The sequence below is a fragment of the Chelonia mydas genome, chromosome 1, assembly GCF_015237465.2.
Source record: "Chelonia mydas isolate rCheMyd1 chromosome 1, rCheMyd1.pri.v2, whole genome shotgun sequence".
Taxonomy (NCBI): Eukaryota; Metazoa; Chordata; order Testudines; family Cheloniidae; genus Chelonia; species Chelonia mydas.
In genome coordinates this window covers 278,466,727-278,483,308 of record NC_057849.1, presented here as the reverse complement: position 1 = coordinate 278,483,308, position 16,582 = coordinate 278,466,727, and the positions used below count along the sequence as shown (strand labels likewise).

Genomic DNA, 16,582 nt, shown 5'->3' with positions numbered 1-16,582 from the left:
TTATTTTCTGGTCTGGGAATAGAGTCCCTTCCTGCTGCTTTTGAAACAGCCCAGAGTTCCTGAAGATGCGAGTGCTGGGGACACTGGGGCATGGCCACTAGGTAACTTGAGGGGATGGAAGACCACGAGTGTCAATGAAGCCCCCTCGCACTAGGCCCAGGTGTCCTTGGCCCCCCCCCCACTGGAGGCACTCGCAGCAGCTCTGCATATTAGGCCCAAGTGTCCTTGGCCCCCCCCGCCTGGAGGCACACACAGCAGTTATGCTGAGAATCTGCAACAATATGTTGCAGAGTCAGACTGCCTGAAACTAAACAAGGCCACACAGGGGAGATATGGAAGAACAATGCTGAATAAAGCAACTCTATGTATAGTTTAACAAATGATACAGAGAACCAGGGAACTGGATTGGCTGGCTATATGGATACTTAGGGCAGCTTGCTATTGGATAAGTATGCTGGGGAAAAGGATGTATAAAAGCCTGTGTAATTTCCTGTTCTGGGTACAGGATTTGAGATTCAAATCTCCCTGTACCTTTTTGAAGCTTCAAATAAACTTTTCTGCTTCTCCACCCCTTTGTGATTATTGGGTGTAGCACACCGGGTAGCGAACCAACTCAAGCTGTTGTTCAGCCTCTCGGCACTGGGTATCGGCAACACGAGCATCATGTACCTTTCCCGGCCATCCCACGTTGATGTAGGTGAAACGTCCCTTGTGATCCACCAGTGCTTGCAGCACTATTGAAAAGTACCCCTTGTGGTTTATGTACTCGCCGGCTTGGTGCTCCGGTGCCAAGATAGGGATATGGGTTCCGCCTATGGCCCCACCACAGTTAGGGAATCCCATTGCAGCAAAGCCATCCACTATGACCTGCACATTTCCCAGGGTCACTACCCTTGATATCAGCAGATCTTTGACTGCGTTGGCTACTTGCATCACAGCAGCCCCCATAGTAGATTTGCCCACCCTAAATTGATTACCGACTGACTGGTAGCTGTCTGGCATTGCAAGCTTCCACAGGGCTATTGCCACTCGCTTCTCAACTGTGAGGGCTGCTCTCATCTTGGTATTCATGCGCTTCAGGGCAGGGGAAAGCAAGTCACAAAGTTCCATGAAAGTGCCCTTACACATGCAAAAGTTTCGCAGCCACTGGGAATCATCCCAGACCTGCAACACTATGCAGTCCCACCAGTCTGTGCTTGTTTCCCGGGCCCAGAATCAGCACTCCACCGCATGAACTTGCCCCATTAGCACCATGATGCCCACATTGCCAGGGCCCGTGCTTTGAGAGAAGTCTGTGTCCATGTCCTCATCACTCTCGTCACCGCGCTGATGTCGCCTACTCTCCCAGTTTCGCTTTGGCAGGTTCTGGTGCTGCATATACTGCTGGATAATGCGTGTGGTGTTTAATGTGCTCCTAATTGCCAAAGTGATCTGAGTGGGCTCTATGCTTGCCGTGGTATGGCGTCTGCACAGAAAAAAGGCGCGGAACGATTGTCTGCCATTGCTCTGACGGAGGGAGGGGCGACTGACGACATGGCTTACAGGGTTGGCTTACAGGGAATTAAAATCAACAAAGGGGGTGGCTTTACATCAAGGAGAAACAAAAACAACTGTCACACAGAATGGCCACCTCAAGGATTGAACTCAAAACGCTGGGTTTAGCAGGCCAATGCTTCACCCACTAAGCTATCCCTTCCTCTGGTATTTCAGGCAGGACTGAATCTCCATTAAAGTTTTCAAGGTGCCCCTGGCAGACCTCACCAAAATGATTGTCGGCCGTTGATTTCATGGAGGGAGGGAGGAGCAAATGAATACAAAACAAATCTGGTCTATTTCTTGTTTTGATCCACTCCATCTATCTTTTACATCTTTGGCTGGCAGCAGACGGTGCAGGAGGACTGCAAGCCATCCACATCTCCTGGCTGCTCGGCAGAAGATAGTACAATAGGACTGCTACCCATCCTCATCTCCTGCCTGCTCCCCCTAAAATGGTACAATAGGACTGCCTGCAGGACTAAAGAGAATGACCTGGTCGAGTCACTCCTAATTTAGTCCCTGCACCCATGTCTGCCCAGGCGCTCCTGACTGACCTTACCAAGGCAGCCAGGAGCATCTCGGACATGATGACAATGGTTTACAGGCCTATTGCACCATCTGCTGCCACAAGGCAATGGGTTGCTGTTGCTGTGTAGCAATGCAGTACCATGTCTGCCAGCACCCAGGAGACATACGGTGACAGTGAGCTGAGTGGGCTCCATGCTTGCCGTGGTATGGCATCTGCACAGGTAACTCAGGAAAAAGGCGCGAAACGATTGTCTGCCCTTGCTTTCACGGAGGGAGGGATGGAGGGAGGGCCTGACGAGATGTACCCAGAACCACCCGCGACAACGTTTTTTGCCCCATCAGGCATTGGGATCTCAACCCAGAATTCCAATGGGCAGCGGAGACTGCGGGAACTGTGGGATAGCTACCCACAGTGCAACACTCCGGAAGTCGACGCTTGCCTCGGTACTGTGGAAGCACTCCGCCGAGTTAATGCACTTAATGCACTTAGAGCATTTTGTGTGGGGACACACACAACTGACTATATAAAAACGATTTCTAAAAAACCGACTTCTATAAATTCAACCTAATTTCGTAGTGTAGACATACCCTTAGTTTCAGTCTGCTCTGGGCTGCTCAGCCAAGACATTGGGCCATCCAGACTTTTATCCACAAAGCTGCTGCTTTTAATTTTCCCTTCTTATTAAAAGAGCTAAATCAGGGGATATTTACCGTTCCTGCTCTAATTACCTTTTTTTACTTCAGAAAGCAGAGTTAAAAGCACAATGCAGGTGATAAGCTACTGCAATTTGCATTTCTGATCTTTCATATGAAAACTAAAATTCAGTTCTTTGTAGTGGAGTTGGACCAGAGTTAATGTTCCTCACACCACATTTACTCTTGTTAAACTTGTTATCTTTTTCAATTAAAAAGAAAAACTTAAAACTGGTAAGGACTCAGGAAAAAAATCCACTATTGAATCCACTGGGAATACTAGCAGTGATTTTTGCTACATACAGTCAGTCATAACTCACAAGTTTATTGCATACTACAAACATTTGTTCCCAATGCAGGCTACTAGTTCACATTCCCTTAAATGCTGGGGTCCCAATTTTGCACCAACTGGAATCAATGGCAAAACTCTCATTGACATTAATGATAACAAGATCAGGCTGCAGGTCAAGCAATCAACTTGTTCTTTTGCAATTAAAAAAATGGAAAACTCAACAGAAAGTGAAATGCTTTAGCTGATTTAACAAATATAGCAAGTTTTCTACATTCCTACACATTAAAAATATATTGCAGAATTGCTGCTGACCTTGACTCATTATGGAAGAAGAAAATGCAAGCGACTGACTGCCCCATCTCACATTAAGCTTCTTTGCAGGTAACATGTCTATAATTGTTTTAGGTGAGTCTCTGGGTGAATGCTAATGTATAATACCTTGCATTGTTTGCCTACACCCGCCTATTAAGACATATTGTGATTCACCAATTTAACCCAGAGAAATAATCCACAACCTTCTGTGTTCACATAGCCCTTTGTGAGAAAGAGGCGTCTTGGGCTACTGCCATATTCTCATGTTTTGGGCGGGGGGAAAGGCAGTTAATGGCTAATAAGCATGCACAACAATATGATTGCAGTTGCATGGCAACGAAAACAGACAGCAGAATATGGGAGCACTGCGATGAAACACATGAGCGTGTGAGCATACATTCAGGTACAGAGAGAGGACTCCCTGGTGGATTAATATGAATGCTTTGTTAATATCTTTGATAACCAGGTGCATGCAGGAATGTAGTTTCAATGTTAGTACTAATTATTTAGGCTGGACCGTTATGCTTTTAATAAGAACAGATTTAATTTTTTTATTAAAGCTAATATTAAAAAAAATATCTAATACATAGGTTGGGAAAAGAGTGTCTGTACATCTGAGTATAGTGCTTAGATTATCCACAAATAAAGTTAGTTTTTAAAAGTCATATGATACATAGAGTACATAATCAGCAATAACCCAAATTTAGGTGAATAGATTAACAATACAGTTTAGATATTAGAATCTGAATACTCAAGTACATCACTCATGAAAAGTTATACGGAGATTTGGTTGTGGAAAGCAAAATATATCAATGAGTGGAGATTGTCCTTCAGTAATTGAGAGTTAGGTAGGTTGTCTAGTTAGAAAATACAATCCACGAGGAAAGTATTTGTTACTTTCCTGACTGCGCTTCTCAGCAACCCACCCCCTTTGAAAATGATGGGCTATATGCAGATGGCTGACTTTAAAAAAAAAAATGTGTTTAGTTTTATAACTATAGCTGTCACATAGACACTAGTGCCATCTCGTGGAGAACAAGGGCAAGAATATTGCGTGGTTGCTAGAGGGATGGGATGGACCAGCATAATTAATGCACAATCTGTCATCTCACTAAATGTTCAATTTCTGCATTCCAGAGGAGCTGCATATAGATGTGCTGCATGCACGGACAAGGTGGGGTGCACAACCTGCTCCATGTATTAGAAAGCCATGGCCCACTCACTCAGGTGCATGGGCTTCACTGTGTAGGTTCCAGGGGGCAGTCCATGGCCTGGCCTCCTTGCCACTTCGTTTTTGATGACTTGCTCCCCAGGAGCAAGTGGGACCTGCAAAATGCTGGGACTGCTCCTGTGGAATGCCTTGGTACAACTGTGCCGGGGATTGGTGTGGCTTCTGGGTAGGCCCCTTCTACCATCCTGCACGGGCTGTGCAGGAGCCACTCGTCAACTGAGGGACTGATTTAGACAGCAGAGCGTTTATTTAGTGGAGGTGATGCACAAGATGGAAAAACCCAACTTGAATCTCTGACTAGGGGACAGATTTTGACTCCTGATGTGGCCCTTAGGTGCTGTTCTGGCTGCATATAGCAACCATACAGCTGGTTGTGGGGGGAATTCCCTCAGCATAAGTACAATATAGGGCTGCTGTCAGGCACCCTACACCGCCTGCCCCTCAACCTGCAGTGTTGGGGGCAAGGGGTTGGAGTGGAGGAGGGAGCAGGCTAGTAAAGCAGAGTTCTGTAGTGACTCTGAGGATGCTCTAACTTATGCTAGGGCTTGTTCCTGTCCCTGGAGCATCCCAGAATCAAGGTACAAAAGTGAAGTAAAACTTTCTGGAGGCACAGAATTGGACCCTGAGTTTGGAGGGTTGTAAGTTAGAAAAAAAAAATCCTATTATTTTACTTAAAAATAGCACATTTGGTACAGAAGTAGAAAAGAATAACACAAGGGAGCTCCTGATGCCATATAATAATACCTAGGTCTTACATAGCATATTTCATCAGTAGATTTCAAAGCCCTTCACAAAGGTCGGTCTCATCATCCCCATTTTCCAGATACGGAAGCTGAGGCACAGAGAGGAGAAATGACTTGCCCAGGGTCATGCAGCAGGCCGGTGACTGAGGCAGGAATCAGAGTAGCAGCCATGTTAGTCTGTATTTGCAAAAAGAAAAGGAGTACTTGTGGCACCTTAGAGACTAACCAATTTATTTAAGCATAAATGCATCCAATGAAGTGAGCTGTAGCTCACGAAAGCTTATGCTTAAATAAATTGGTTAGTCTCTAAGGTGCCACAAGTACTCCTTTTCTTTTTGAGGCAGGAATACAACCCAGGTCTCCAGAATTCCATGCAGTTTAAGGCTATGGCTACGCTACAGCCTAATTCGACGTTAATTATGTCATTAAGAGGTGTGAATTAGCCACGCCCCGAGCAACATACTTACGCTGACTTAGGCACCAGTGTGGACAGTGCTATGTTGGTGTGAGAGCTTCTCCCACCAACAGGGCTACCGCCGCTCACAGGTGCTGGAGTAATTAAGCAGACAGGAGAGCTCTTTCCCATCGGCTTAGAGCAGCTACAATAGAGAGCTTACAGCAGCACCCAGGATGACACTCTTGAAAGCAGGGGACAGAGCATCCTTGTCTATGGAGTGACATAGCAGGAGACTAGGCTGAATCCACACCTGACCATGCGTCAGAGCATGTTAGTGTAAGCGGATTCTGGATGAGCTCTCCCCTGACATCTAGTGGTGAGCTGTGGAAAAAGATTTCAGAAGCGGATCTTGTTTGCATGGACACACCCACTCTGCCTAGGTGTTCAGAATGATGGGATTTCTTGTCCAAATGATCACTTGTGGCTGGTGTTGGATCCCCAGTCTCCTGGAGCAGAAGTAATAAAGGGTTGTTATCCTTATTGTGTGAACTGAGGGCGGCTGGCAGAGAGGCATGGCAAAGAAGCTGGTGGAGAAGGCCAGGGTAGAGCCCCACAGAGGCATGGCAATCAGCTGTTAGGGGAATGAGCGAGTGCCTGAGCAGTGCAGGGTGGGAGGTGAACTCTGTGGACGAACCTCTGAACTCTGGGGCCACACTGGCCAAGGACAGCAACAATTAAAAGTTTTTGCTACACTAAGACTCTGCTTGCGAGAGGGGAAGCATTGCCTCTTAGAGGTGCCCAGGGGGTGAGTGTAATTGTCCCAGGTCACTGGGTGGGGGCTCAAGCCAGTTTTGTGTTGTATTGTTGAAAAGGAACCCCTAGAACCCTGAACCCGGCCCTTGTTGCTGCTGGCTCCACCTGGTAGAAGGGTTACATTACAAAACTTGTCTCTTAGCTATTACAAAAAGGGTTTGCAAAGTCAAGGCATTACAGCAGCAAAGAACACATGGTGTGAGACTCAGGACTAAGTTTCTGAGCGGCACAGCCCAGAATTTGCAGTTGAGGGTGGCTAAGATGGCTTTAAGCCATTCTTGAGCCCTGCTGATTCTGAGCTACTCTGGAAGCCAGAACAGCTCTAGCATAATTTAGAGAGACCCTCAAAGCAGTTTGTTGTTTGACTATGGCACCAGCACTGCCCAGAATCTCTGCAGCATGTGCCATGGCCCTACCCTGACACTCCCCTCTGGCCCATAGCCCCTTAACATACCTGCCTTATGAGGGAGTTTTTGAAGGACAGCCTGTGGCTGTCTCCCTCAATTTCTGTACTGGGACTTTTAGAGCATCAGGGTTTCCTCCCCACTCTGAACTCTAGGGTACAGATGTGGGGACCCACATGAAAGACCCCCTAAGCTTATTTCTACCAGCTTAGGTTAAAACTTCCCCAAGGCACAAATTCTTTGCCTTTGGATGGTACGCTGCCACCACCAAGTGATTTAACAAAGAATCAGGGAAAGGACCACTTGGAGTTTCTATTCCCCCAAAATATCCCCCCAAGCTCTTACACCCCCTTTCCTGCGGAGGCTTGAGAATAATATCCTAACCAATTGGTTACAAAGTGATCACAGAACCAAACCCCTGGGTCTTAGGACAATAGAGAAATCAGTCAGGTTCTTAAAAGAAGGATTTTATTTAATTAAAAAAAAAATCAAAAAGGTAAATCACCACCTCTGTAAGTTCAGGATAGAAAATAACTTTACAGGGTAACAAAAGATTCAAAAACACAGTAGAACTTCCTCTAGGCTTAGTTTCAAAGTTACACACACAAAAAAGGAATAAACCTCCCTCCAGCAAAGGAAAAATTCACAAGCAGAACAAAAAAGATAATCTAACACACCTTGCCTGGCTTTTACTTACAATTTTTGTAATATGAGAGACTTTTAGGATGGTTTATAGGAGAAGGAGTTTTATGACCTGATGCTTCTCTGCTTCCCAAGAGAACACACAAAACAAAGCCTCCCTCCCCAAGATTTGAAAGTATCTTCTTTCCCCATTGGTCCTTTTGGTCAGGTGCCAACTAGGTTATTTGAGCTTCTTAACCCCTTACAGGTAGGAGGGAATTCTAGGCTACCCTTGGCTGTATAGTTATGACAGAGCCCCTTTGCACTGTTCTGGGGCTTTTACTCAGCATACAGGGGCCCAAGAAGGGGTGAGAATCTCACCCATGGTAAGGAAAGCTGCTGACCCTGGAAGCCACTCTGAGGTGCTCTGTGTGGATCTCAGTTACTGTATTTGGTGCTCAGATGCTAAAGTGATGAGCAACCTGGATACATTTTAGATAGATAAAAGCAAAAAAAAAAAACACTCCTCCACCATGGCTGCGGTTTGTTTTTTTTTTAGTTCTTTTATTATTTTGTAAAGTTTTAAGATTTTTCTAAAAGGTATTAAAAAAATGCAACGCAACAACAGTGTGCTTGTAGTACAGTTATATGCAGGTAGCTACAAAGAACATCGCTAGATAAGAGGAAAAGGAGGAAGTGATGTCGAACCAGTGAAGAACAGTTACAAGCAGCAATAAAATTAATATCTATATAAAACTAGCAGTGCAATGATACAAAGAGGAAGCAGCTTTACATTAAAAATACAGCTTTTTAAATACAGAAATAGCACCTTTTACAAAAGAAATTGAGAAATGTAAACCTGGTAGGTAGATTCAAGTATATAAATTATACACCCCCCCCCCCCAACACTTGTACCAGAGCATAAAGGTTTCACAAACCCTGCACAATATCGTGCACGTGCACTTTCCTCAGTGCAAATTCCAATCCTGCTTCTCTTTCGCGGTTTTGCTGATTTGTTTCACTGAACACAATGGAAGAGGAAGTATAGACTGCCATTGCCTCGACTACCAGAAATACCCCAAATCAAGTGCAGCAGGCCTAACTGCTGCAAGTTCTTCTGCAGGTAGCATGGTTTGATAGGTTATTTTACACTCCACAGTGGTCTCGCTCCTGCTCCTATTTACCTGGGTGAGAGTCTTGCCATTGACATAAATGGGACAGCGTCAAGCCCCCTAGCAACCCTTGCACTCTCTGTATATTACAAAAGCTAAGTAGGCCTGATTCTGCTCTCACCATAATTGGTCTAACTCCACTGACTTCAGTAGAGTTATGTCTGATTGGCATTGGTGAAAATGAGATCAGAATCAGGCCCAGTGTTTTAATGAAAAGTCAACATGTGGAAGTAGATATTGGAAACTGAAGATTTTCTGTCCCTGTTTGTTTAAGTATAGTTAGGTCAGTCATGAAACAGAACGCCCGTACTGACAAAATGAGATGGGCTTTGCAATGATGATTTAACTGTGGAGTAAAAAGGCTTAATATTTTAGATCACTCCTCCTCCTTCCAGACTGCCATTTCACTAACATGCTGCTCACAAGTACAGGAGCAAACAGATTGTACGGAGAATCTACACTAGTCTCACAATCTGGAACAATAGCAGTCTGTTTCAGGCCTGAACAGGTACTGACTTGTACTAGCTGAGGAAGAATCACAGCATCAGTAGCTGCAATTATGCTTGGCACTATTAATGTTAGCTACAGACTTCATTTCACTTTGGAAAGCAATTTATAATTGGGTGTGTAAGAAAAAAAATGAATCAAATACAATCATGTAAACTTGCAAAACTGTAGTGTAAAAAATAAAACAAGTTTTAACAGTGGTAAGGTTTCCCTTCCCCACACCTGAAATTTTCTGTTATAATTCTCCTCTCAAGTTGTTTGTTTTTAAAAAGGGATTAAAATACTCCCTCCTTATAAGGCTGTTATTGGTCTACTTCTAACATAAGGCCACTGTACTCCCACTTCCAGCTCCACTGAAATTCATTCTTAAATTCCATATTGTAAGGACACATTTCCTTATTAAAAAAACCCACAACAACATCCTTCACTCCCAAGACTGGAGAAGTAGCACACTAGACTGTCTGCTCTCAAGGGAGCAATACCAGTAAACACACAACATTCTCACTGCATGAAAGAAGAGCTGATGTGGCTACCCATATTTCTGATAAAAACTCAACACAACATGATAATATTAAAAAAGACTGAAAAAATACAATTGCAGACTAAGTTTGTGAAAACATCTCAAATCAGTACTAACCATTACATTATTTCCACTCTTTGAGGACTCTGAATGCTAAGTGTGACATATGCCTTTCTTTATTCCTACCTTCCCTCCAGGAATAAAAATAACTACCTCCCCCTCTTTCCAAATTCATGACTCCTGCTCATTGATATTCTCTTTCTACAATTTAGCCATATATGTGCCTAAATGCAAACCCTCCCATTTTTCAAGTGTATTCAAACATGCCATTCATGGGGGACCGTCCCTGTTCTTAATCTCCAGCCACATTAAAATGTAGTTGGATAACTATTCTTTCTAATGAGAGTTACCAAAACCCCCTATTGTCACTGGTGAACAGTTATGCACACGAGTATTCCCTTTGGAAACTGGATCTAATCTTGTGAGTAACTGCTCATCACTGTAATCTGGCTTTAGAGAGAGATTCTAGACCATATATTTCAACTGGAGATGAAATCCTAATACACACATTTCAAAGGTTCACTATTCCCAAATTAATTTGTCAGATTGTGTTATTTAGGAACCAGCTTCTGGACTATTTGTCAATTAACGTGTACATTTTGCCCAGTAAAAGACACAAGACAAGGACTAATACAGTTCATTAACACAACTACCAACAAAAGTTAAGATTCACAGTTATTTTGGTCTTAATATTTTTCATATGTATACATTCATCCATACTGTAAGTTTATTAGGCTTTTGTAAAACAAGTGCAGGGAAAACTGTACAACAGCCAATTAATATTCAAGTAGTCGTACCCTGAGAAAATCTGTTATTTTGAGGCTGCAAAAATTTTGCACTAAATCCCATTCCAATGTACAAAATAAATAACAAGAGGCTGCATTAAGGCTGAGGCAGAACTTGACAGATTGGAACCCAGCAAGCCGCTGCTTTTACAACTGCAGGAGGTTGTCGTTTTTTACCACAGATTTACTCAGGGTAAGTAGAGGACATGTAAAAAACAAACACTCACCCTAGATAAGTGCTAGACAGCTCATTTAAAAACCACCACCCAAACAAACAAGAAAAAACAAAACAGCTCCATGAGACTCCAGTAAGTCTGTTTGCATCTCCTCACAGCAATATGATATTTTTCAAATTAAAACCACAAATGCAATTTGATGCTCACATTGCTGCACCGTGCACAAAGTTTGAATCCTAACTAGTATTAAATGAGCAATTAATAAAGATATTTCAGTGATAGGGATGATTCATGAAAGAGAAAGTTAAAGAACTAGTGGGCAAATACACAACAGGGAAGTGTGCCAATAGGGATGATATTTTAACATGCTCCTCTTGTTATGCGATAGCTGCTTCTTTTGTAAGAACTATGAAGTCATATTACACTATGACCACACCTTTGCAATGAGCTGGATTAGTCACTGCCACTACTGGAGATTTCTAGTCTTCTCTGAACAGAACTGGCATTTCTGGTTTGGTTGCCTTCATTTTTCTTCCATGCAATAGGATCTCCAAGGCTGCCGGGAGTTTTGAAAAATGCTTCGTGATGTGTAGGACGAATGCTCTTCGGAGTAAGCGGGGTTGATGATGGCTAATTATAAAAATGAAACAAAGCAACTCAGAAGTGTCTTATCCAAAAGTGAGAACACATAAAAGTGAGAATTTCAAACCAGGTGTCTAAAATTAGGCTTCTAAATTCATATTTACCCAACTAAAAAAAAAAAAAAATCAGACAAATTCCGTTTAAAGTGCCTGCACTACCTCACTGTCAGGTGCCCAATATGGATTTTAGGTGCCTAGTGCTAGACATCTGGTTTGAAAACTTTAGCGAGAGCTTTATAACACAATCCTTTTCCTTGGATATGCAGCCTATCACTCTTTTTAGTGGTTATATTATGATTGATTTTTGAATTCTCTGTTACAACATTTTTCATAAGTTTGCAAACATCCAAAGTTATTATTTATTTTTAATGGCTCGGCCATTCCCCAGTAGCGAAATAATAATTTTAAAAGAGTAAAACTAAAGCAAAAACAAGCATAGTGGATATGAGAAGCAGGTAGTGATGTACTACAAGTAGGGCTCCATGTCTGTCACGAAAGTCACAGATTCCATGACTTTCCGTGACTTCTGCAGCAGTCAGTGTGGCTGACCCCAGGGCCACCCAAGCAGCTGGCTCTGGAGCCAGTGTTCAAGTGGCCCCAAGGGCAGCCACACCTACTGCTGCTGGAGTGGCCCCGGGGCCAGGTGCACTGGCTGCTGCTGGAGAGACTCTGAGGCCAGCCACACTAGCCACTGCTTGGGCAGCCCTGGGCAGCTGGCCCCAGGGACTACCTGAGCAGCGGTCCCTGGGTAGCCAGAGAAGCCACTGCTCATTGGCCCTTGGTAGCTGGTGTCCCTGGCCTCAGGGCACTCCCCCCGCGCAGCAGTGGCCCCTAGCTCCTCTCTCAGTAGCAATACCCCCTCCCCCCCGAGATTTAGTCAGGGGTATTTATAGTTTGTTTATTGCTTACTGACCATAACCCGTCCATGACTTTTACTAAAAATACCTGTGACTAAATCGTAGCTTTAACTATAATGAATGCAGTTTGATCTCATTTATAGTACTAAACACAGCTGATTTCCTCCCCATTCTGAATTTGTATTTGTGATTTCTTTACCTAAGAAAAATCACAAACACTGTGTTAATGGCATTATTGTTAACGCTAGGTTGCAATCAGTGGTGAGCTGGTTCACACCAGTTCGCTGGAACTGGTTGTTAAATTTAGAAGCCCTTTTAGAACCGGTTGTCCCTAACAACTGGCCAAAAGTGGCACCTTAGGCACCGTCTCCGTGGGTGCTCCGGGGCTGGAGCACCCATGGGGAAAATTTGGTGGGTGCAGAGCAGGCACCAGCAGCTCCCTGCCTGGCCCCAGCTCACCTCACCTCCACTCCGCCTCCTCTCCTGAACACACTGTCCCGTTCTGCTTCTCTGCCCCTCCCGGTTTCCCGTGAATCAGCTGTTCGTGCAGAAAACCTAGGAGGACTGAGAAGCAAGCAGTGGCTTTGCGCTCAGGCCCAAGGAGGCGGAGCGGAGAGGATCTGGGGGCGCGAGGAGGGCCACCTGCGCTGCAGCAGGTAACCCGGGAGGCGTGCAGGGGAACCACTCCCCACCCCAGTTCACCTCCGCCTCCCTGGGCCTGAGCGCGAAGCCGCCGCCTGCTTCTCAGCCCTCCCAGGCTTCCAGCACAAACAGCTGATTCGCGGGAAGCTGGGGGAGGGGGTGGAGAAGCAGAGCGGGGCAGTGCATTCAGGGAAGGAGGTGGAGCGGAGGTGAGCTGGGGCTGGGAGCTGCCAGTGGGTGGGGGCTCTGCACCCATCAAATTTTCCCTGTGGGTGCGCTCCAGCCCCAGAGCACCCACGGAGTCAGTGCCTAAGGCACCACTTTTGATGTGATCAGTGGAGGGAGTGGCTGCTCCCCCCCCAGCTACGCTACCCCACCCCTAGGAGCCAGAGGGACCTGCCGGATGCTTCCTGGGAGCCGCCCCAGGTAAGCCCCACCGGGACTCCCCAGCTCGCCCCCCGGCAGGTCCCTCCAGCTCTTAGGGGCAGGGCGGGGTGGGCACCCACTACAGTGGCCCACGAGACCCTCCTGCCTGGTTCTGGGGGCAGTCAGGGGACAGGGCAGAGGGGTGGATGCGGCAGAGTTCCTGGGGGGGGGGGTGGGGGGGGGGAGGTGTCAAGGAATATGGGGGGTTGGATGGGGCAGGAGTCCCGGGGGGCGGGCCACAACGCCCTCGTGGGGTGAGGAGGGAACCGGTTGTTAAGATTTTGGCAGCTCGTCACTGGTTGCAATGCCACTCATAGACGTCATGGCAGAGGGGGTGACCATGCCAAATTTGAGTGAACGGTGGTGTAACCTGGCACATATGGTTGCAACACCACTCAAAATTTTACCTGGCTGCCTCATTGTCATGCTTGCCTTTGAGAGCCAAACAGGACACATACCTCTTCTGTGCTGCTGCCCTGCTTTGGAAGTTAGGCTGCATGCCTTAAACCACAACACTAACAAAGGTGTGGCTGCACCTTTTGAACCAAACCCTTCCCGCCCTCCCTAAAACCGCCCCACAACTTTCTTACAGCCTTACCAATCAGAGCACCAGGGAAAAGCATAGACTCCGATTTCTGAGAAAGAGTAATAATTTGTTCTACTTCAATATATGGTGCTAGCAAACTTGCAGATACACTTCAGCCTGTCAGGGTTTTTTTTTTTTTAAATATTTAACCGTAATGGTAACCACTGCACCAGGGTTTGTTATCCTCTCACTTTGAGACAGAGGAACACACACACTCTGAAGCTGAGTAAATAACTCCAAAACCAATTCACTTTCATTCAGTCTCAGCCACTTGACCCCAGGATTGCACTTTTGTATAGCTTCCCTTTAATTAATTCCTCACCTGTTGTAGTTTCAGAAGGGTGACTGGAGGCCCCGTACAAACTGGGGATTCCAGTTTAACGGTGCGGCAAGATCTTCCAAGTATAGGGCTCAAATGTACAGCAGAAGGAACCGGCTGCTGTGGATCCACTGAAGGTATTTTGGAGGTCTTCGGAGTAACCATTGCTGTGGTGCCAATAAAGACGGGTGTTGTTGACGTTAGGCCAGGCATGCTGAAATTCGTGGACGCAGTATTTGGAAAAGAGCCAGGAGGAGCAGAAGAAAGCGGACTGGTGATTGCTGGAGAACAGATAAGAGGGAAGGGTGCCAAGGCTGTAGATGGCACTACCACACAGGGAACACTAAGAGATGGTAACTGGCTTGCAGACAGACCAACAGCACCAGGGGGTTGGTTTGCAGAAAACAGGAAGTTAAAACCACTTAATCCTAAACCAAAAAAAAAAGAGCAAATTAAGGAATTAATGCAATTTGCTAATTGACATTAACCATACTACACAGTTATTCAGTAAAAGGGAGAAGCAGAAAGTGAAGTTGTTTAGGAAAAAGGTAATATGAAGGTTATAAACAGCCCGAGAGAGCTGCTCAATCTCTCTCCATTTGTTATACTCCCACCTTTCCTCTCATCTTCCTTTCATATTTTTCTCTTTAGATTGCCAACATCTGTAATGCACCAAGCACCATTTGCTGTTATATAAATAACAAAAGAACCATAAGCTGCACGCTGTAGACACAAGCTTAGTACTTGTTTCCCCACTAATAGAAATAATTGACTGAACTACTTAAAAAAACAAAACAACTTATACACAACTTTAAAGTAGGGCTGTCAATTAATTGCAGTTAACTCATGTGATTAACTCAAAATAAAATTAATGATTAAAAAATTAGCCATTTTAATAGCATTGTTAAACAATAATAGAATACCAATTTAAATGTATTATAAATATTTTTGGATGTTTTTCTGTTTTCAGATATATTGATTTCAATTACAGCAGAGAATACAAAGTGTACAGTGCTCATTTTATATTATTTTTTATTACAAATATTTGCACTGTAATAAAGAAAGAAATAGTATTTTTCAGTTCACCTCATACAAGTTCTATAGTGCAATATCTTTATTGTGAAAGTGCAACTTACAAATGTAGATTTGTTTTTGTTACATAACTGCACTCAAAAATAAAACAATGTAAAACTTTAGAGCCTGCAAGTCCTCTCAGACCTACTTCTTGTTCAGCCAATCGCTCAGACAAACAAGTTTGTTTACATTTATGGGGTGCTACCTGTAATTCCCCACCCTGTCAGGCACTTTCACGATAAAGAGATTGCACTACAGTACTTTTATGAGGTAAATTGAAAAATACTATTTCTTTTGTTTATCCATTTTTACAGTGCAAATATTTGTAATAAAAAATATAAAGTGAGTACTGTACACTTTGTATTCTGTGTAGTAACTGAAATCAATATATTTGAAAATGTAGAAAATATCCAAAAATATTTAAATAAATGGTATTCTATTATTAACAGTGTGATGAAAACTGTGACTAATCGTGATTTTTTAAGAATCTTGCGATTAATTTTTGTAATCTTTTGACAGCCCTACTTTAAAGAAATAACAAATTTATAAAAATCCACTTGTTAAGGGCCCAAACTAACTGCAGTCAATGGAAAGACTTTCATTGTTTTCAATAGGATCTGAACTGGCCCCCAATTTATTGGATCTTCTGAACACCTTGATCAACCTTTCAAAGTAAGACCCCCAGCCCATAAGTTGCTCCACACAGGGGAACCCCTGCATCCATGTGGAGCTCTAGTGTCTTTGACTCAGTGTCACAATGGGACTAAATTCCAAGGGAGCAACCTCTCCATTCCACAGCAGCTTACTCTGTTGCCATAAAATCCTCTTCCCTAGACTTCACTCAGGTGCCTGGAAAGGGGAAAGCTTGTAACTGTCTTTAGGAGAGCAACTCAACTCCCTGGACCTCAGTTGCTGCAGTGTTCTCCAGGCTGCTCAACTCACCAGCCTAATCTTCTAGTTCTCCACACTCTTGGCTACAAGCTGGACTTCAGCTCTGGCTCCCTGCTGTCTAGCTCCATGGACCAAAGCATACACTGTAATGCAAGTAACTACCCCTTGTGCCAACTGCAAACTGCTTCCGGCAGGGCAGGGAGCCAGAAAACAAGAATTTACGTGCCTGGCAATAACAATAGGACAAATTCTGCAGCAGCAAATTCCATGACTGTGGAATCCACAAAGCCCTGCTTGAGATGAGTGAGGCAGTTCTCACCTGCTAGAGCTATTATTTCAGGCTCATGAAAACACCA

General features: G+C 44.4%; 1 protein-coding gene across 5 annotated transcripts in view; it reads right to left on the bottom strand.

Moving 5' to 3' along the window:
- Positions 1 to 7,405: 7,405 nt before the first annotated feature.
- Positions 7,406 to 16,582, bottom strand: part of E2F7 (E2F transcription factor 7) — a 31,252-nt gene continuing 22,075 nt past the window's right edge. For 2 of the 5 annotated variants that reach the window (XM_027819646.3, XM_027819648.3), the window contains exons 12-13: positions 14,265 to 14,689; positions 7,406 to 11,420 (exon numbers count right to left, since the gene is read on the bottom strand). In XM_027819646.3, the coding sequence (XP_027675447.1) occupies positions 11,244 to 11,420; positions 14,265 to 14,689 (602 nt within the window). In that variant the 3' untranslated portion in view covers positions 7,406 to 11,243. The remainder of the gene's footprint in view (positions 11,421 to 14,264; positions 14,690 to 16,582) is intronic. The other 3 variants (XM_043547443.1, XM_043547440.1, XM_027819647.3) reach the window with 2 other exon arrangements.